Source organism: Varroa jacobsoni, unplaced genomic scaffold (genome assembly GCF_002532875.2).
Source record: "Varroa jacobsoni isolate VJ856 unplaced genomic scaffold, vjacob_1.0 contig02213, whole genome shotgun sequence".
NCBI classification, from domain to species: Eukaryota; Metazoa; Arthropoda; class Arachnida; order Mesostigmata; family Varroidae; genus Varroa; species Varroa jacobsoni.
In genome coordinates this window covers 38,368-59,268 of record NW_019214777.1, presented here as the reverse complement: position 1 = coordinate 59,268, position 20,901 = coordinate 38,368, and the positions used below count along the sequence as shown (strand labels likewise).

The 20,901-nt window shown below is 44.0% G+C and overlaps 1 protein-coding gene across 1 annotated transcript in view; it reads right to left on the bottom strand.

Moving 5' to 3' along the window:
* Positions 1–714: 714 nt before the first annotated feature.
* LOC111272423 (neurotrimin) overlaps positions 715–20,901 on the bottom strand; it is a 39,909-nt gene continuing 19,722 nt past the window's right edge. The window contains exons 6-12 of the mRNA XM_086973272.1: positions 11,530–11,688; positions 4,971–5,102; positions 4,319–4,612; positions 2,508–2,561; positions 1,942–1,989; positions 1,550–1,606; positions 715–910 (exon numbers count right to left, since the gene is read on the bottom strand). Coding sequence (XP_086829398.1) covers positions 804–910; positions 1,550–1,606; positions 1,942–1,989; positions 2,508–2,561; positions 4,319–4,612; positions 4,971–5,102; positions 11,530–11,688 — 851 coding nt within the window. The 3' untranslated portion in view covers positions 715–803. The remainder of the gene's footprint in view (positions 911–1,549; positions 1,607–1,941; positions 1,990–2,507; positions 2,562–4,318; positions 4,613–4,970; positions 5,103–11,529; positions 11,689–20,901) is intronic.

Here is a 20,901-nt window from a genome sequence, read left to right as displayed (position 1 = left end):
TATATTAGTCATATCACTATACCTTACCGGAAATAGGAAATCTGCATCATCCGTTCAAGATGCAACTTTACTGCTACTATGGCACTTGTAAAAAGAGAGGAACGAGTTAAGGTTTCATGATTGCAGCGCAACACCAACAATAAAATTAGTATTAGCAGTAGAAATAGTACTGCTGCTAGTCAGATGAATGCCATATAGCGAGAATCGCGGACATTACACGCATTGCACGTTATGCATAAGATGCATAAGGTCGGTCGCACGCTCACATACACCGGATGTGTCGGTTACGTTATGTTGATCATCCACCAAAAATAAATTGTTGTTACCGGTGTCGTCGTCGCCGTTACCGTCGTCGGTATATCCTCTCTTTAATTTTTAGTATGTCGCTATGCTTAGCATTTTTCATTGATGCTCCACACCCCAGCCTCTCCCGTACCCCCATATCTATTTTCCGAAAGCTCCCGTTCTCAACAATTCATTTCGTTATCTCATTCGTAGTAACAAACGCTAGTAGTCGCGGACACGCGATGTGGCTCACACAACCCATCCACGCCTGCCCTTTTGTAGTTATAAATCCAAAAGCCATATTTCATAACATACGTGTGGCACGCTCCATCGGTGACCGCCACAGTTATCAATTGCACTGCCCGGCAAAATGAAGCGGAATGTCAAGGTTTCGCGAAAAAAAAAAATCTCTGGTAATCTCGCGTTCGCTTATTGTTTGTTCTTTTTGCGTTATTGTCCTCTCGGGCACTATCGGGTTCGAGTAGGCAACAAGTTATGTGCTTGAATATATGCGCGACTTATATCCGTTGTTGTTTCCAGAACATGACGATGAGCTGCACGGATACGAGTGTAAGCAGGATAGACGACCTCCATGCGAGACTCGAGTCACTGTAAAGTCCGATGTCTGAAAAGTAACGGGCAGAGTTAGTTACACAACTGAACTTCCATTTTATGTTCGCCTTGCAAGATCCTTCCAGCCAAAAATTTTCAGGTTAGGTTAGCGTTATTCAGAGTCTCGGAAAGGCAATTCATTGCGCACAAAAACCTTAACAGCCTTTCTAACAACTTCTTGCACGGGGGATGTCCAATATGGCGTGAATGAAGTCAAGTTTCGATTGCATGCTGTATCTGATCGGGTCGATTGAGTAAAATACGTTTAAAAGTTCCTTTCCGGACTTGTTAGTCACAGTAGGCCTTCGATTACTCTCGGCTGAAGCCGAAACCGGCAATGTCCTATCCGTAATTGGATAGAATATTTATTTTATGTATTATTATGTAAATAAATACAAACAGTGTACTAGTCCGTACGAGCCGAATCGAACGACATAAATTGACATTGTTTTTTGGTCTTCAACATTTTATGTTACATTCGTCCCGTGTCCGCTAGCGAAGCGTTAATCGGCTGAATAGCATTAGACGTAAAATTGTTGTTGTTGTTGTTGTTGTTGAAACGTTTTTCGCGCATCCCGTATTTAGCGTAGCGAGGTAGTGTAATGTAAAAGCCAACCTCGTTCAGACATGTGAAAGATCACAGAGTGCTCACCGTTTAGCGAAGGGTGCTCTTCGTACGTTTCGATTGTAGTCGTCCTTGACGGGTTGTCTGAAAGATTATTGAAATTAGAATTTTATCAGCTGTTCATTACGTTGATGTACTAGACGGTCCTGGACAAAGACGCCCTTGACTATTACTTCTTCGATTGTTGTTTATTTCCAGACAGCTTCATAGATTAGCAGTGAAACGATAGCGTCTCAATGTAGTATGTGCATTTAGAGCTTAGCAGTACAAAGCTCACCAATGAGTATATGAGATAAAAACAAAATACTAACCCCAAATCCACTGTAAAGGCCCTCACTATACATTATTAAATACACGGCATGTTTTTAAATATGAACTGCTCAGCCGCTTTGTATACTATTATCATATTTAATACGTACGGTGCTTCGTGGGCCGTTCGTATCTTGGCGTTGTCGGCGGTCGTTTAGCTGTAACAAGTAGGAAACAAACAATTCTGCAACTGTCTTTTCGGTAGCAACGAGGATATTTTATGAAAGCATTGATTGGCAAGCTCGCAGACTTCTCTTTAGGCTCTATCAAAAAACTGCCTCAGGTATTTAAGTTATCTGCGTGTTCGATGTGACTGCTCTATCAGGTTATTCGGCATTCTATGGATAGAAAATTGTACCTCGTTGCAAAAGTTATAATTAATTAAATAGCTCAACAATATTTTGCCGTGGAAAGGGAAGATTTGCAAGGGGAAGGGAAGATGGCTAACTTCCAAGTATAGGCAATAAGATCGAGCGTTGCAGAACAGAAGGAAACGCTTTAATCTTCTTTGTTTTTTACAGACAATAACAAAAAAAAAAAAAGGTTTTTTGTTATTGTCGTAGAGACTGGACAGCTACGTTGCTGCTACGAAAAGCTTGCTTAGACCTCAGGCTCGTAGCCTTTGCAAGGCACAATATTTTACGCGGTGAAAAAAATTCTTCTATGGTATGCTTACTTGTTTTCGGTGGCTTCGTGCCTCTAGTAGTTGCCTGAGTTGGTTTCAGCGTCTCTGAAAATGCGAACCGAAGTACAGCGCATGTAAGCTAGGGCGAACGGAACCGCACAGGCTACGATAGAAGTAGTCTACACTGATCTTTTACGTAGTGCGGAGTGGTCACCTTATTCTATGTGCTTTTTATCAAGTATTGACGTTTTTCAGCTGGCACACTTTTCGAAGTAAGCAGGGTGGTTGGCCAGTACATCGGCGGAATTTACCAGCATACCATGACATTTCGGCGTCGCATTTAATACCTGTAACCAAGCAGCTGTAGGACCTGTAACGTTTCTCCAAATGAATTTCTCTCGTTGGAGACATAGCGAATAAATAACCTAGGCAATGCACAAAGGACCTTGTACATCGCCTAGATTATTTGGACATATTTGAATAAAGGACATCCCACTTGACGCACGGCTCACAACCTTTAGTTAGTAGGGTAAATTTGCTCAGGTTGACCTGAATGGTACGTGTCTGAATCTCTGGCTATTTATTACATATCGAACGAGTGAATGCATGTCTAACGACATAACAATATGTCTCCAGAGATGGCAAAGCGAGAGACAAGTTATTCATATGGTGTAGCCCTCTTGAATGACTGTCGCCTCGGAGTGAGCACTAGACTGTCCTTGATGTGATGGTATTGGTTCGTCATTGTTGCACGAAAATATTTTGTTTAGCTTAATGAACCAGCCGCCGGCGGTGCAGCACCAACGCGCTCGGCTTGTGTCCTGAAATATTAATGGACCAACAACGACCATCCCCCCTCGCCGTTAGCGCCGCCGCCGCCGCCATCGCCGCTGCTTCCGTTCATACTGATATTGCTGTTGTCGCAAAAGGCATATCACTGCACAATATGTACCGATAGAGTACGTACCAGCAGAGCCATGTTGCGTCCGACCCGACCGAGATCACCTCAGGCCCACAGAGTATTAGTAGAGTGTAAAACGCGTCACAACTGATTATATCAGTTTCATATATATACATGTATACATTAGAAACGCTATTATTAAGCATTAAACTGTGGTGAGGACATCGCTTTTCATGGTTCATTGTAGGCTCCTCTACTCACAAATAGGGAACAAATCTCACCCTAAGAACAGTTTCAGAAAAAGTAGCCCAAATCGACCTAATGGACGTGAACTATAAAAAAACTACGATTTATTACCAGTATTGTTCAGAAAAATTGTGGGTTATTCAGGACTGAATAAAAATATTTACTTGAGATGTCTAGTCGCGCAAGTAGCCACATTTATTTCATCTTCAAATGTTGCGTGCCCTGCAATATTCCTTTCGTTCAGAAGGAATTTTGGCCATATATATACATACATACATACATATAGCTGAACAGGCTCGTAACCTTTGCAAGGCATAATATTTTACGCACTGAATCATTAAAGACATCGGACAAATATGGAAACGTCTATTTTTAACCATGACCTAAAAAAAAATTAGTAGTTGTAGTAAGCCTGTGAATTACGATGGCAGATAACTGTCTATTGATCATTAACCTAGATGCAAATTATTATTAACCTACCAGCTAGCCTAGGCGCCAGCTGCTCTTCTTTCAATGCTTACTTCACAGTAAAACAAAGCCAGCTAGGGAAATCTAACTCTAGGATAGTACGCCAACGTGAACAGTACTTGTGATCCACACTGAACTTGAACTTCACCACTAGTAATTATATACATTTCATTTTGTAATCACGTTCCGAAATTGTTCTGCCCAGGATTGCATGGACACTAACTAAATTGATAGCGTACATCCTTACCAAATAGCTTGACCATCGCCTCAGTTTCACCGAGAGGATTCTTTGTGACGCATTTGTACGAGCCGTAGTCCTCAGGCTGAACTCGATGGATGGTAAGCACTAGATCGTAACGGTACTCGGGTCCTCGAGGTAGCATCGCGACCTCGTGCGTATCAGACCTTTCTAGACGTTCGCCATCGTCCCTGGCCCAGAAGGCTTCACCCCTTGGAAATGCCTCAATTTCGCAAGTCAGATTGACGTTGTCATGAATAGGAACACCGCGAAGCTGCTCCTTGATCCACGTCATCGGCGGGACTAAACAAAAACGTTTCCGATATTATTGTACGGTATTAATTTAACGTTTCTGTTATGCCATTGCTGAAGCAGATATGCGCGGAAGTTTAGGAAGAAAGAAAAAATGGAGAAATTCTTATATATATATATGTATATATTAACTAACGGAACGTGTATAATACACAGCGCACTTCGACTTGTAATAACGGGTCTTTTATATATGGCTATTCATGAGGGCTCTCTTGGCAGCAGTCAATGCAGGGAGAATTGCTTTTGAAGATACAAAGCTCGCGCAAAGTTGCATATCAAGACGATATGTTGAAGTAACAAAAACTACAAGTCTTGAGAAATACGTAGGATTACTGTTATTAAGACTTACATGCGACGTTCACTTTGATTCGCTTCGAAATCGACGGAGGCACCCCGTTGGATCCAATACAGAAATAAGGACCCATCTGATGTCGTAGGACTTTACTCATGTTTAGATACTCGCCATGGTAAAACATGACACCTGAAAAACAGGAACATTTACAGCGTCTAAATCTCTAGTGCAATAGAAGGTAGTTCATGCTATTAGAAAATACGCTGACACTTCACTAAGCTAATTAAACCTGTAAGTAAGCTGATGTTAAAGTGAGTTCCGGTGGGAACAAATTGAATTTCAGAGATTCAAGCTGATAAACAAAACGTGGCCCACACTTCTTTTTGGAGTGGGTTACAACTTTCTTCCGATTCGTCATTCGGGCCTGGCCCGTCCTACGATTAACAGTAAACATCAGTCCTTTATTGAGATTTGGAAGGGGTATGTTTACTGGGGAGGTCGACGTGCGTAGTTTCTGCTCCCACACGCCCCTTCTCCCTGGAACCTATCATCTGATAGCAGAACGTCCCACAGTTAGATGTTCAAGCTGTACCAAGTAATGATCCTACGAATGTGTTAAAAGTTTATCATTCTTCGTTAGCAAGCATATTTGATCTAGAAATTTGGGGCCTTTCTAGAAAAGTTTTTCCACGGACATAGGTTATCTTGCATCTTTCTTATATGACTAAAAATAATTCTCTGAACTAAAAATGCTCTGGTGATGATTAATAATAATGTGGGTAACGTTAAATGATTTATACTCATCTGACCCAATGACATAGTTTTTTGTCCTTGGAGGATTTTAAAATAATTAAATAATATTGCAAACCCTGAATTGTCACTAGACGGTAGCTCTGCCTTAATCGGCTTGAATATGTACGAGACCTTCGTAGTTGGAAGTACTACGAGACCCGAATCCGAGCTTGCACATTCGAATTCTACCGCATAAATAATAGCCCCATCCTTCTGCGTGTCCAAGTCTCATTAGAGCTGCGAGTATGGAGTAATATTGGCCTATATGTTTGGTTGTGGTTAGTCCAATTAGTGCATGTTGACCAATTGCTTGGATGCCTACAAAAGCGTCGATAGACTCCAGGACACAGATAGTCAGTCGAGCTAGCATATGGACGCGCTTACGCCTTTTCGCTGTCTCCCGTTTACACGGAAATTCCTAACTGCCCCCTTCTCCGCTTTCGATCAGAAACTCATCCTATATTCGTTCGTGAGGTATCGAAATTGCGAAGAATGCCTTCGGCAGTGAACGATCGGTCGACTGGTTAGTTGTTTAAATGGGGCGGAATGCGTGTCGTACCTAAAAGAACAGCGGCTGGCGGCTGAAAAAGGCGTAGAGAAAGAGCTAGGCGTCGTTTGCAAGCGTCTGCAACGAATCGTGTCTGAAAGAATTCTGTCGTCCGAATTTTAGTCGCTTGTCCGCTCAGTCCGTCCGACCCAAATCACTCACTGGCAATCCAAATTTCACAAGAGTCTTTGCCGATTTTCAAAATATACAACACGCCAATTACGCTAAATTGGCAGTACATCGCAGAATGACTCAAGGAACGTGAGCTTTTATCCACAATGATCGATGTATATATGTACGGACGATGTATTCATCATAACATATGGATCGAGCTAAAGAGAGAGGAGAAGTTTTCGGAGTGTCTTCTCTAATGATTATCATCATTCGGTAGTTTGCTTCGATCGTTACAACCATATTTCGACATCTGATTAAAAAATAGTAATATTTCATGGTAAACCGCGAAAGGCAGTGTGCACTGATTTTTCACGGTCCTGGTTCCTTGCCGTTCTGTCACGCTGAGTCTGCTTACTTCATGTCAACCTGATAATATTACGGATTTGATAGATGGCTGAGATCGCTCTGAACTTTTATTCACGGAAAAAACATGTCCCTCGACATATTGTTCGCGCTTTCTCCTTATAGTCAAAATAATGTAAACACATTTTTAGACATCTGGCGCAATCGTTCTTAGCAGTAGAACTGAGCCAAGAGCAGATGAGGTTCGACCAAGAAACATGATTTGAAAAGAAAGCGTAATTATTACATCTGTAGTTTCATTGAGGTTGTATGACGAACACTGCTTACCAGTATTTCAGCTCCATCATTGTTAAGTAAATTTAAACAGTCATTGAACCGGTCAGACACAACAAAGGCCTACCTGTTAGTTTGACTGCCTTTTCTTCGACTTAGGGGTTCAAAAACAGGCCGCTGTATTTAGGTTATTGCGAACGTGCTTGCTCGTTCTTTCGCTTTTATTTGCAAGATGATTGAAAGCGGCCATAATGATGATGCTGGCGGTGCCGTTCTGTTGACGTTGAGTGGTCGTTCCCTCATTTTAGCTTATTGCGGACCGCTGTCATTTCAAAATATTAACAGTACATACTCATTCGCGTCCATGTAACGTTTTGAAAAAGGAATACATTAAACAACGTTAGAGATTGCAAATTAGGGCGAAAGACAAATAGCATCGGGTTTTTTTTGGGTAAAAATAGTTTGAGTGGATGTTGCCTGTAAAAATGGTTGAATTGCTAATCTTACTCTCTTTCTGTTCGGGAAGTGTCTGTTCCGTAAAGCATGTTTGTACTTTGAGATCTACCGCTAAAGATTCAATTCAGCTTGGGACATGAGCCCCCCCCCATGCAGCAAGCTTTTCACCTATTCGGAAGAGGTGTTCCCTGTCTGGGGACTTCAGCGGACACACGGAAGTTACTGTTTCATAAAGGCTTCACTCCTATTTACTATTTGGCCGCGCGGGGAAAAGAAGCTATCAGCCGAGTCAGTCTGAATTTATTAGCCATGATTCCTCAGTGGATTACATGGATGTTTATGTGTTTCAGGTTAGCAGTCGTGGCTAAAAGCTAAAATCTTTAACAATTTTCAGTGAGGGCTGATAAAGCTAATACTCCAACTAGTTTTACGTAAATCGTGCGTTCGAATTCAAATGTCAGCGAGAACAACAATCCGGATATACGCAAAAAAAAAATCATCCATACCTTGATGTACGGTCCTCATTAGGTTAGTTAGAGTTAAAGGTGCCAAAATCGTTAGAGCCACACGATCGTACTAAAAACGCAGGTGTAAGTAGTACAACGGACATGGCTTTGTTTATGAGAAGTTGTCTTCCCAGATCATCAGTAATTTGGTGGCTGGTTATGAGTTCGTAGATGCTATTCTTCTAGTTCGTAGTACTGTAACACGAATGTTACGAAAGGAATGAGCTTGTGCACAGGGTGCAATAGGTTGTGTACCATGATTCCATTACCGACCGGATCAGCGATCATCGCCATGGATTAGTGGAGATATGTTTTCTTATTGAGTGAGTAAGGCTTGAAACAGAATTATTTGTTTCGTGATGACAGTTCCGTACGCAAGATTCAACGTTACGTACGCAAAAAAGCTTCACCAGCTAGATACAACAAGTAGGTAGTAGATAGAAGTGCAAAATCATTTGGGTTGGTCTTCGAATTTCTAGTTCTAATAGCTAAATGAACATCGATGAACTAAACGCACCGTACCAAATTCGTCTGACTGATAGAAGCCATTCCGAGATTGGATAGTAGACTCACGCAGACGAGTATGTCTGTAAATATTAGATCCTTTTGGGATTTCAGTGGCTTTGCAGCCCCCCGTACGATTATTCTTATTATATTAGATATCTATATTTGCCTGTCATATGGTCTGCCTCCATTTGCAGTCTTTACACACGAACATCTGCGGACGGCAAGCTGGCGACAATGATCCAAGACGGCCACCTCATCTGAGCGATGGAAGGGGAGTATATAGGTTGCAAAAGAAAAAAAATACGACTTTTTCGTTTTGACCTCAACGATTTACGGCCTCGTGCATCGGATACCTAACCATGGAGCTAATAACTGAATAAGTATTGACTAACTTGGAAGACGACTACATTAGTGAGCTTCTTGAAAGTAGAACTATATTAGACACGATGATGGATCGGTTATCGGAAAACAGACCAGTAGCGCTAAACACCGCTTCCCATGACCAAGTGCAGATCAAATAGTCTCCTCTTGCTTTCATGCTCGTCCCTTCTGTTCGCCGCTGGCCCTGCCGCTCTCACCGAGCCTTTCGGCTCTCATGACTGGAGCATGGCCGTCGCTTACAAACGGCAAAACTTTAGTTCAGTTGAGTAAGATGCCATCAAATAGATAGTGCAGGGCAACATCTCGATGGAGAATATCCATGCGTGCGGAATAATGAAAAATAAAACTGGGTATAGTGGCGAGGCTGCGATACAACTCCGAATAGACTTAGCGTTGCCTACGAACAGCTGGCACCACCCAACACCTCATTTTTAAGAGTTCCTCCTGTTTGAATGCCCCCTCTGTTTAGAAGGCAATGCGAGGCTCAGAAAAAGAGAAAGAACGAGGTAGGGTATGCAAATCATCTCAGCAGCTAAGGCGGTGTCGGCGGCACAGAGGGTCGGGCACTCGGCATCTACCGAGACGAAGTTAGGTACTAGAACCTTTGTTTCATTTCAAAGAACGATGCGCGATTCAACGAAGAAAAAGTAGGCTCTACTGCAATTTGTTCTGCCTTATTAGACAAAAATAGGCTGCATTCAATTCCAGATTTGCACAATACCAACCGAAGTGTATTTCGAGGGTGACATTCGAATTAAGCCTCATTAAACAGCTTCATTTTTCAAAAATAACACGGATATAGATAAAAAATCTGAGATCTGTGATAAGGTAGCATTCAAAGTAGTACTGGCATGGACGAGCAAACTTTTGCCTTGGAACATTCGGCAACTAGCCATTTTACGTTACGCCAAAATCTTTCGTTGGTTACACAGCGCCTGTCGACTTGACGCAAAATCAGCCCCGAAAACAAAAGTCAACGAAAAAGCTTGAAGAAGACACTACACTATTCTGCTAGCCTAAACGAAGTGGTCTGCTGCTATTCTTTCTACAGCAGCATAAGCGCGAATAAATGTCTTCCTGGTATACCTCAGTCGCTAGCATCCTTGGCGCCTCTGAGTGACTGAGACGTGACGGAGCGCGAATACAAAAAACGACCGATTCCTTGGGTTGCTACGGCGGCGTCCTCCACGACCGGCACCAACTGGTTCCGATTCAACTGCTACAAACAACGTCGAACGCTTACCAAACTTACCCTTCTGAATAGAGTACTGAAGGATTCGACCCACTGCGTCGTGGAGAAGACTTCTCTAGTTGGACGCCTCGCTTCATTGAAGTGAGAGAAAGTCAGTGAAAACTAAGACAGACTTCATAGAGAAAATGTGTCGGCCCCATTTCAAGGGGTAAGCAGGCCGCCCGAGGTCGGGGTATCGGCTTCAAGGAGTGGTCGGCGCTTACCGGCGGAGGTGAGTTTGGGTGAAAGCCCGTAGGACGAGCCGTTGCGTTGCCAAGTCAGTCATCCGAGGACCGCGTTTTCCCACTGTGTTACGGACGACTATGTGGCAGAGTTCATTGCAGAGGTAAAAATAGCTCAGGCCATCCCACGTTGGCAGAAATGCCGATGGTGAAAAAGCATAGTAGGCGCACAGTAATATAGGCAGTTTTAGCTGAGAGACATATTCCGCTTAGTTACCAATCTCGATGTTGAGCCGAGTGTCTGGCAAACCTGATGTAATGGTCCATTACGTTGACTCGACGAGAAAAGCCATGTCGTAAGGCAATCTCGATACTGATTGCCGGACAAAGTAGCATGATTTGTTTCCTATGTAAATAACTGTTGGTTAAATTTGACACGATGTAGTAATCTATCATAGTTGAAGGTATATCAGGTGGAATGGGTAGTGGTCCCAGGATACATGTGTTTTTATGCCTAGGTAGGTAGCGAAGTACACCGTCCGAAACGTGTCATTGGTGTGGGTGCTAGAAATAGTTCAACCTGCCGTACAATTTTGACCTTATTATTCAATCAATGATAAAGAAGCTTTCATGTGAGACCTTTAGCAGCTTCACTATTGTAGCCACGTGAGTCGTGCAACCAGCGTTTTTTTCTTTACAGCCCTATATTTTTGACTTGTGATGAAGGGCACGCAAAAGCGTTTACCAATGGTGTATCACTGCAAACACAACTCATCGTAATGATCGTATTTTTCTCAAAAACAGCTCGTAGCTCAATAATAGCTAGATCACTAAAGGTCAACAATTGCAAATGATATTAGAAAGTTCATCATCAGAAACCCGATCCCATTAACAATGGCGTTATCTAACAGAAATCACAAGTTTCATTCTGTAGAAATAAATCTAATATAGATTTTATTTGTTTTAGATACTTTGTCTAGGGAAGGACAGTTTATACTGATAAGTCGTACAGCGAATAATCGATTGGCTCCATCAGATAAGCACCAGCGTAAATTAAACTTTCATCATTGAACAGACGTCGCAAAGATAATTTATTTAAAAAAAAAAAAAAAAAATACGCTAACTTTCAAGTTTTTAATAGGCTGACAGATTTTTTGCTGCTGTGTAGCCTTAAACTTAGGATCATTAATAATTACTTCCACCTAGTACTGTCTTATATTCCCCCGTGAATGGCCTATATACGTGAATATGTCTTCATGCTTACCACCATCATCGGGTGAGGTGTGAATTTTGAGGTCGTGATCCCTCTTCCAGCGAATGTCTGGCTTAGGGTTACCCGTAGCTCGGCAACGAAGTGCTACGCTCGATCCTTCACGAACTGTCACTTCACTTGAGCTGAACTCTTCGTCGATCTTGGGAGGCACTGGAAAGGAACGAAACACTATTGAAAAAACTGAGCTAGAAAATGCCTCAGTCTATGATAATTCCAAGGAATAATAACTTTCATTAAACGTATTTCATTTTTGTTCCTAGTTGAGACTCCAATCAGATATTATTTTAACTTTCAACTCGATGACGTTCTCGACAGTATACATTACTGATCAATTAGGTACTGCCAATAGGTGCTAATATGCAGATGGGAGACGAAGGATCAGGATAGATGGACATTCTGTTTACCTGATCTACCACGTTCTCTTATTAGAGTCGATAGGTTCATTGTTTTTGTTTAATGGGTGGTTGTTACCGGTAGAGCTTTGAGTTACATACATTCCGAACACAGTCGTTATATCTGTATGTGGTCGCTTTTTCGTGTTTAATTTTTAATTTTCATTGTTCAAAAAGAGGTATGTTATTATTGTTGTTTTTTTTTCTTTTTTCATTAAATAAAAATTTAGCCATAAAGCCAGGATTATAGAAAATTTGCAGTTAAGTTATTATGTTTATTATTAATTAAGCAAAACAGTCCTATGCTGTCTTGCACAAACCGCTTCATTATCCATTCGAGATGTATTTACACTTGATTTTTTAATTGATGCCCATGAAAACGCAAAATGTGTACGGGAGAAGTTTTTTAACGGAGGAAAACGTCCACGTCGGTAGGAGACATCGAAATCTGTGCCTATCCATTCATCTGTCCACAGTTCGGTTAGCAATGTAATAGCAGTAGTGGTGTTTAGGGCTCTGCGCGAACATAGCAAACAATGTCCTGCCTTCAAGGTCCAGCGTTTCTGTGCGAACGGAAGTCGAAAAATAACAGTTCGACGGAAGGTTGCGTCCGTTCAGACTAAAGCAGAAGTGAACGTAAGAGAACGCTAGAGCGTAAAGACATGTCAAACGCAATCCTCGTTCAGTCTTTCAGTTATCACTTATCGCTTTCATGCCTCATAAGTCTGTGGGGTCCAAAGGAATTTATCAAAAAAATGACCTTTCCACTTCTGCTTCCACCATCCCTTTTTCGACAAAGGATAGCTTTAACGGGGAAATTGGGGATTTTGATGTGGTAGGAACCGTTGAGAAACCAAGCGCCTATGCTCTGCGCAAACGTTACTTGACCGTTCGTTTCCTCCTAGTCAGCCGACGGTTGTCGCTCGACGCTTGTTCGAGCTCGACTGCACTGAACGGTGTTCAGCACGGCTCTGCGAGGGCGTCGGGCCAGCGAAAGGACCGGGAAAAGTTATCTGCTTAGTGGTGACCTCATTGGGCAAAATTAGAATCCTGCGTCGGTCATGTATCACAAGTACTGTGAGTCGGCAGTAACCAGTCTATTGCTGGAGCTTGGTCCGTTTGTTCATACTGGGTTGAGCCGAGCAGGCGACCATCTTTTTACGACTACCGAACATACAGTATGGACTCGATGTACCACGGGCCTGACATAGTGATCCTTCCTATTTAAGGGTGAAAATAAGCGGTGCTAGTAGTAGTAGTAGCCGTAGCGATGCTGTCTCGACTCCTGGCAATAGTGGACATCCGATGATCCTATTCTGTTCGCCTTCCACGCACCGGTCCGTCCTTTTGCTTTGTACTGGGAATCTCAAAGAACGAGGCTTCACGGCCAGTCTCCACGGACGAACGCAGCGAAACACGCTATCTGCAAGCTAGTTAGCAGATAAAAACCTGCCTCGCTTAGTTCATTGTTGTTGGCTGTTGTTGCAGCTCGCATCACATGGCATAGCGCAGCATAGTGCAGCGTACATCCCATATTTTCCTATGTCCGCTTGCACTTGTCCCCGTCTCCGTGTAGAAGCGGAATGGACCAGAAGACCCAAGCCGCTTCTGTGGCTATCCAACTATCGGTAGCAGCGAGGGTTACAGTGGCCATCAGATTTGTGGGCCCTCGACTCATTGCCCCATTCACATATCCCAACTCTGTCCCTGGCAAAGGGGGCAAAATAGAACGATGAGGAGAGCTAGACGAAAACAGTAAGGCGAGAAGGTTGCATCGTTCATGGATTTTAGTGGGATCAAGAGGGCTAAAAGAAGCGAGTAACCGAAGGTGACCCAACCAGCAATATAGTACCCTTGTACTTATGTGAGATATAACAAGATAGCTTTGACCGTCCATTGCCAGGCTTTTGGTACCACGGTAGTAAGTGCGTGTATGTGCGATTTTTCGTAACCCCGAACGCTTTCATCGTCATGCAGCCTCTACATATCAGCGCCTGTGTGTGTTTGCAAGGATATGCGTCTATATGCCGCTGTATCGTTTTCGATCAGCGTCGATCCCTCATCTTAAGCACGTCTTATGATTACTCTTGTTATCAAAGCTTTGTCCGCACTATGTTGACCGTTCAATGTGGATGTCGAAGAAGCATCACTCATTACGATCCGACAGCCATCGGAACAGCAAGTGAGTTATAAGGGCAGAGGGAATTGTGTTTTGGGGGATACTGACAGTATACATTGGGTGCGTCGAATGGGAACCTACGATCGTGGAGTAGATCGGAGCCTGTGCGTCTCGCAAGTAAGTGGACGAGAAATATAGCGAAGAAACAAGGAAAACAGAAAGAGAGGAGGCCGAAGAGGAGGCGGACAACGCAAAAGCAAGTGAGATATAAGGAAAGAAAAAAAGCGTCCACGTGCAAACCAGCGCGATGAACAGTCAGCAGGGCCCGAGCTGGGCTACATCCGCCGTCTAAGTAGTCTGCTGAGTCGGCCAAGAACATGCACACACATACACAGTAACGCGACGGTCGTAAGTATGGTGTGGTGGCTACGGCAATGGAGCAACCCAACTCAATGTCGAGGGATTGGGTTTCCGCTTCGTCGATCGCCCACTCGACCACCCGCAAGCTTCTAATTAACTCACGCATTGATCCCTATTCCCCAGCACATTCAAAAACGTGCCTCCGGTGGTGTGCGCGCAAGGCGCGCTTGCAATTTCGAGCAGCTGACTACTGAAAAGATTGAACAGGAACAGACGACGATAGTGGCAGTGTTCGCAAAGAGATGGCAGAGAGGCGGAAGGCAGCGGCGGACGGCCGATGGCTGCCCGTCAAAAAGGCAAAACCTGCACAAACGGACGTACAGATGCCGAATTGGTCCATCAAGTCACTGACCAATATGGCGTAGAGTGGCCAGCAGTCGGAGGCCAGCCGGCGTGGATCGAAATTGAGTTAGTAGTTCCGCGCTCAAATTTACTACCAGCTGACAGACAGGCAAGCCGCCAGGTCGCTGGGCATCGGTACAGGACACACAAATCGAAAAACGAGAAGCACCCATATCCCCCTTGCGCGTCCAGGCTCTATCCAACTGCACTGGTTCGCTCATTCACTCAATCTCATACATGTGTCCCTCTACGCACCAATATTCCTCTGCGGCCAAATATCCTGCGCTCTATGCACTTTTTCTCTTTCCCTATTCTGGTCTTGCCCTACTAGCTGACAGCGTTTTCGATGTGGAGAAGGACATCCATACGCAAACCGAAGCTAAAACGAATGTACCACTCCATCAGCCACAATCCAAATTGCAGGTAGCACCGCTGACAAGAACGACAACAACAACTAGAACAACTACGGAGCAACCCAATGGTAGGAGCAAAACGGTACCAACGGGTGGCAAAAATAACAAAATGCGAAACGACAAAAAGTACAAGAAGGACAACAAACAGCAAGAATACCTGTTATCGAACGATCTGACTGGCTGCTGGTCTCTAACGAATTGACGCCTCCATCGGCCCCGAAAGGGTGCCAGGAAGTCAAGAAGTCGCTGCAACCAATGCGGAAACCCCCACCTACCGTTGAGATGATGGCAAGACCCTCGACGTCCATAGACTGGAGAAAGCAAAGCTATTTCGGTCACTAGTCGCCACCTTATCACCGATATGTAGTAAAAATCATTATAAACGTAGTTGTCACCGTCATTAAAAGTTGTCCTAATGATCCATGGATGGAAGTAAATAATGACCAGGTTGGCTGTGATACTTTAACGTGGTTGACCATGTGCCGATCTGGTCGAAGGGTAAGATCAGTCTTATTATAGGTCACAAAGAAGCCTGTTCCCGTTGCTGTCGCTTGATCGTTCATGCCCTTCGTGGCCTAGTGCAAACCCACGTGACTATGACGACCCCTTTATTTATATATGTGTCTGCTTGCTTTTTCGGTCACAACCATGTATTGCAAGCACCTATGTTTTTGCTCCGTCATCGTCCTAACCCGTAGAGACTATTTTGAGATGGACGAGCGACGCTTGCGTAACTTTAGCTCTTACTTAATTTGCAATAAGCTCAGGGTTATGTCGCAGATAGACGTTGCGGGGCTGTTTGCCAGCTTTCTCGTTGATTTTTGATGGGCGCTGTTCTTTTGCAAGAGGTACAAATCAAACCATTCCATTAACCTACATGGGGTCGTAGCTAGCTGCTAACTCATGTTATACTGTGATAGCTGTATATGTCTGTATGTGTGCACGAGTATCTGTGTACAAAGGCGTTGTCATCTCTAGCAGTCTGCGCGAGCCTTGCCGCAACCCCTTTCTATTTTCTTGCACTGTTACGATAACGACGAGCAATAGGCCTACCAGTGCCTTGGGGACCTTCCGTCTACCGAGCTTATTCTGCTTGGTCATACGGGCCAGAGGATGCGTCAGTCATGTAGAGTTAGCGGCCAACGGCAAGAAGTGGGTGGTGGTACAGCGGCGCCAGTCCGTCTGGCCGTCATCTGCAAGTCAATGCAATAACATACACAGACAAGCCCAGCCGATCGACGCGAAGGCACGGAGATCCAATCACTCGTCCATGCAGACACAACCCATCCAACCCAACGAGCGCGCACTCACAACTTGTTCGGTCACAAATCTCGACTCAGCCAGGCGACTGCTTCTTGGGTGGCTGGCTATCTGTCTGGCTAGTGCAATCTCAGAGATCTGCGTCCCGGGATATGTTTCCCTCCCTGTCTGAGTTGTCCGTTCATCCGTCGTATGCGGGAGACTTGAACGGTTTACCGCCAACCAGACATGAGGCATATCAATAGAAAAGGCACTGTAGTCCTAGTTTATTCGCACCCATCGAAGTAATCCATAGCGTCAAGCGTAGCGCTACGGTTGACGCTATGTACGAGCAGTTAGTGGCCATGCTAGCGAAATGGGAGTGATAATCAAGGTATGAAAAATAAGTCTAATCTGAGGTTTTATTTTGACTTTGCGCTCCCGAACGATAATATTTCTTTAATATCTGCATAAGAATGGACATCGCATGAAGCTAAGTATATGTCTTCTAAGTGGTTGTGCGTTGGGCTTGTCTTAACATGCCAAGGCCTATGCAGAAAGCTCCGTGGTTACAAGGAACATAATGGTACTTATCCTGAGAAACATAAACGAAGGATCGGTCTCAAACTGTGGCTGTTTAATGACCGCCGCCCTAGTCGACTTTATTACTAGAGTACTTGGCATAATTTCGAAATGCACAAAGTATGCCTCGTTGCGATATACTGCCAGGTAAAATTCATATGAATACCTTAGTGTACACATTCGTACACAATTTTGAGGACCCCAGCCAACAACTTCTACAACACTTGCAACTACAATTCGTAGTGCTTGCATCACCCTGTCGCTATTTCTATTCCTACAAATACGGAGATCCAATATCATACACTAGCACAGTTACTACTTGCTCGCCTGCCTTCTTGGCCTTCCATTAGGTATCTACTAATCGGCCTGGGAACGCTTAACGTACGATGGCATGCGAGCTACGGTGGTGGAAGAGTTGGACAGCGTTACGGGGCGGTCTTCGATGTTGACGTAGCCGTAACGGTGTGTGATATTGATGCTGATGATAATGATCTGTTTGTTGCGTAGCAAGGAGAGAATTCGATGATTACTTGCCAGCGTTGTTGCTTGTAACGGTGGTAATTCTTTCGAGGCTAGAATCACAAGGGAGGGATTGAGGGGGCCCCCATTATTGTCGTCTCCTTTCAGCCCTTTGACTCCATCAGGTTACATGATGTTCCGATAACATTAGCTAACCGCAGCAATGGAAAATCTCCGCAGCAAGTACTGCTAGCGATCATTCCCTTGTTAACACTGTGCTTATGCCAAATGTTGCTGGTCAAATATTTTGTGTTACTATTTGCTGTGGTAGAATTGCTAGTAAGTAACTATTGTGGTATTTTATATGTGGAGGAAATTGCTTTTTACGTATGCATAAACAGAAAAAAGGTTGCTTGCAGATTTACCTCAGAGCTTCCAGCTGCCGTGCGGCATTCAAGTCAAGTGCATCTTGTTCCCTTACCAGGTAGTTTACTCTGCTTATGATCGTAATCGTCACGATTAAACCCAAAGATTACTAGAAAAATATCCATGACTTCACTGTATACCCTCACATGGGCCAGTAGAGGCTTAGTATTACTTTGTATCCATATTATTATGTTTGTGTTTCTCTCTGTGCCCTGTACTACACTTCATCGTCAACCCTTCGTATATTTCCTAGCTCATTACTACGCCTTAAAGGAAATCACTCTAGCAACCCATGGCTTCTGCAATGTAATTATATCGCCGATAGTTTCGTTAACTGTCCTCCGCATACAACTACGCACCATTTCGTGCTTCATGTCTTTCAAAACTTTGCATCGAAAGATCGTGTGCTTTAAGCCCCAAATCACATAAGATGCAAATGGTCTTCTCGATTTTCTCCATGAAAGTTCGAAACTGTTCATTAATTAAATTACTAAACTATTAACTAAATTATTAACTAAATTACTCCGTATAACAGTTTGCTATATGGGCTGTTAAACCACTTATTCGTGTCCGGTGTAGGGCTACGGGTTCAGTACCACGCGTTTTGTAGTCCAATCCGGTTCCATTGTTGACGCTATTTCGTCAGCGTGGCTTTTCTTGTTGTCAGCAGGTCCATACCTCCATTTAAATGTTACTAAACCCTTTCGTTCGCCACAAAATTTCTGAAAATTATCAAAGTCAGGACAAGAAAAACATTTGTACTCACTGCTGTGTAGGTTTTAGCCACCCTAACGGCCAATGTCGGTTGCGAGGATAGAGGCGTATTCCGGTCTATAGCCATATCTACCTGCTTTGTGTATATGTTTTGTCTTGCCATATCTGCCCAAATTGTAAAGATGCAGAGAGCGACTGGTCCCACTACTGAGACTCTAGTGCTTCCAGTCATGCCCCCGACTGTGGGCTTGAATCGTGCCAAGTTTGCTCTGCATCGTGCGGCCTTACCAACGTTTACATGGGCTGCACCCGTTAGTCCTGTCGCCAATATTTCTCCCGATACTTAACCTTGCGATTAATCTTGATGGATTATTCACGTAGCCCAAGGTTGACCCTTCCAATTTCTTTCGTACCCGGCAAAAAGATGGCCTCACTATTTTTGGCATTGCCCTAAGGTGATGCTCCTCGATACAGGTATTAATTATGTCTAAAAGGACGTTTGTTCTGTCCTACAGGGGCAATTTCTTGTCCGCCGTCATTTGCAGCGCCAGGTCATCTGCGTATATTACGCATTCGATCCGTCTGGTACGCCATATATTGCTAAGACGTCGTCGTACACTAAATTCCACAAAGTTGGACCAAGTACTAATTCCCGGGGGACCCTTGCTGAGATGTGCCTTCGTCCGTGGCCGAGGTCTAACTCCCTGCTATCCAGATATGATGAGATAATCCAGCTTAGGTAAAAGGATATTCCCTTCTTTTCCAATGCCCTCGCGATTACCTGCCAGTTGGCTCTACTGAAAGCGTTTCTGGCCTCTAAGAGTACTATTAAAACAAAATTGGCCTTCCTAAAGTTCTTTTCTGTCCGTTCGTGATGTGCCTCACTGTGCAACCTTTCGGACTATTTCAAGGGTAGAACCGTCATTGCGAAACCCGCACTGAAAGCCCGGTAGGGTCCTTTTCTCTCCTATTTTCTTCTTTAACCCAACAGTGACTATACTTTCCATTATCTTCGCCAGCACATCCAGCAGACAAATCAGCAGGTGTTTTGAAAGATTAGTTCAGTTTTCCAGAATCAACCCGATTGACGCCTCTTCCCAGGCCTTAGGGAACTGCTCTCCTCTAAGGAGTTGACTCAACCTTATCGGCTAGCGGGCGGCTTTTACCCGTAGTTTATCTTGACGATTTAATAGGATAGTTCAGAATTATCTCTTTCTACTTTCTTTACTCACGCCTTTCATATATTAACTACGTCTTACCAATACGTAGAGTCTTCGGTAAAGAGACTTGAGGTCTTCCGCTTAAGTCGAGGTTCTAGCTAGTGCCTCCTTGCCTACTGTCTAGCGTTTCTTCTGCCAACTATTCGTTCTTGTATAGATTCTGCGAAATTCTCTGCGTGTTGCCGCCATATACACACATTCCACCACTGGGCTGACTGCCAACGGCCACACTTGTCTAAATGAGGACCCATTACCCCTAGTGCAACCTTCTCGCGGGACTCAGTTAGGATTCTTGTGATCTCATACTTATCGCGTGCTTCATTCACTGCCTAACAACAAAGTCTGTCAATTTCGGTTTTTAGCCTTACTGTACCTTGCAAAGTGTATAATGAGCATCCCGACACCTGTTCGAGTTGACTTGAAAAAGCTCGATCAAATTCATCACTTGGTTTTGGCCGTCTGTTTGCTTCTAGGAGTAGTCTAACCGTTTTTATCAACCACATCCGCTTTCCGCGAATTTTGTTTTTTCCTTTTGCTCACATTGGGTCGGTTCTCTTAATAGTTGCGGAGCTACTGCTGCGGTCGGCCGCTATGGGTTGAACAGGCCCGCGCTTGGCCTGTGCGTTGTCTTGGACACCACGTAAAACAAGGCCCATGACCCTCGACATCGCATGCGCAACAACACGGTGTATCTTTCATGCAGCCTTTAGTTACTTATATGACCTCTTCACATTTATAATACCTTTCTGCAGTGACCTTAGATTGTGCGCAGCTCCCTGCTAGATGCTCTAGCTTCTGGCACCAGATAACATATTGGGACCTGGCTCTAACCTTGTGAGGTATAAGTGGTCCAACCCAACAGTACGTTCTCTAGAGTCAATTTTTGGCCAGACTATGGGAAAGCTTAACCAGATACGATCATCCGCCTTCATCTCTCATCATTCGTTGCTTTTTAACTCGAATCGCCACGTTTTTTGAGGCGTTCAGCGTTTAAAGCAGGTCTCCCTTTGCTCGTTTAAGCCTAGCAGCGAGTCCAT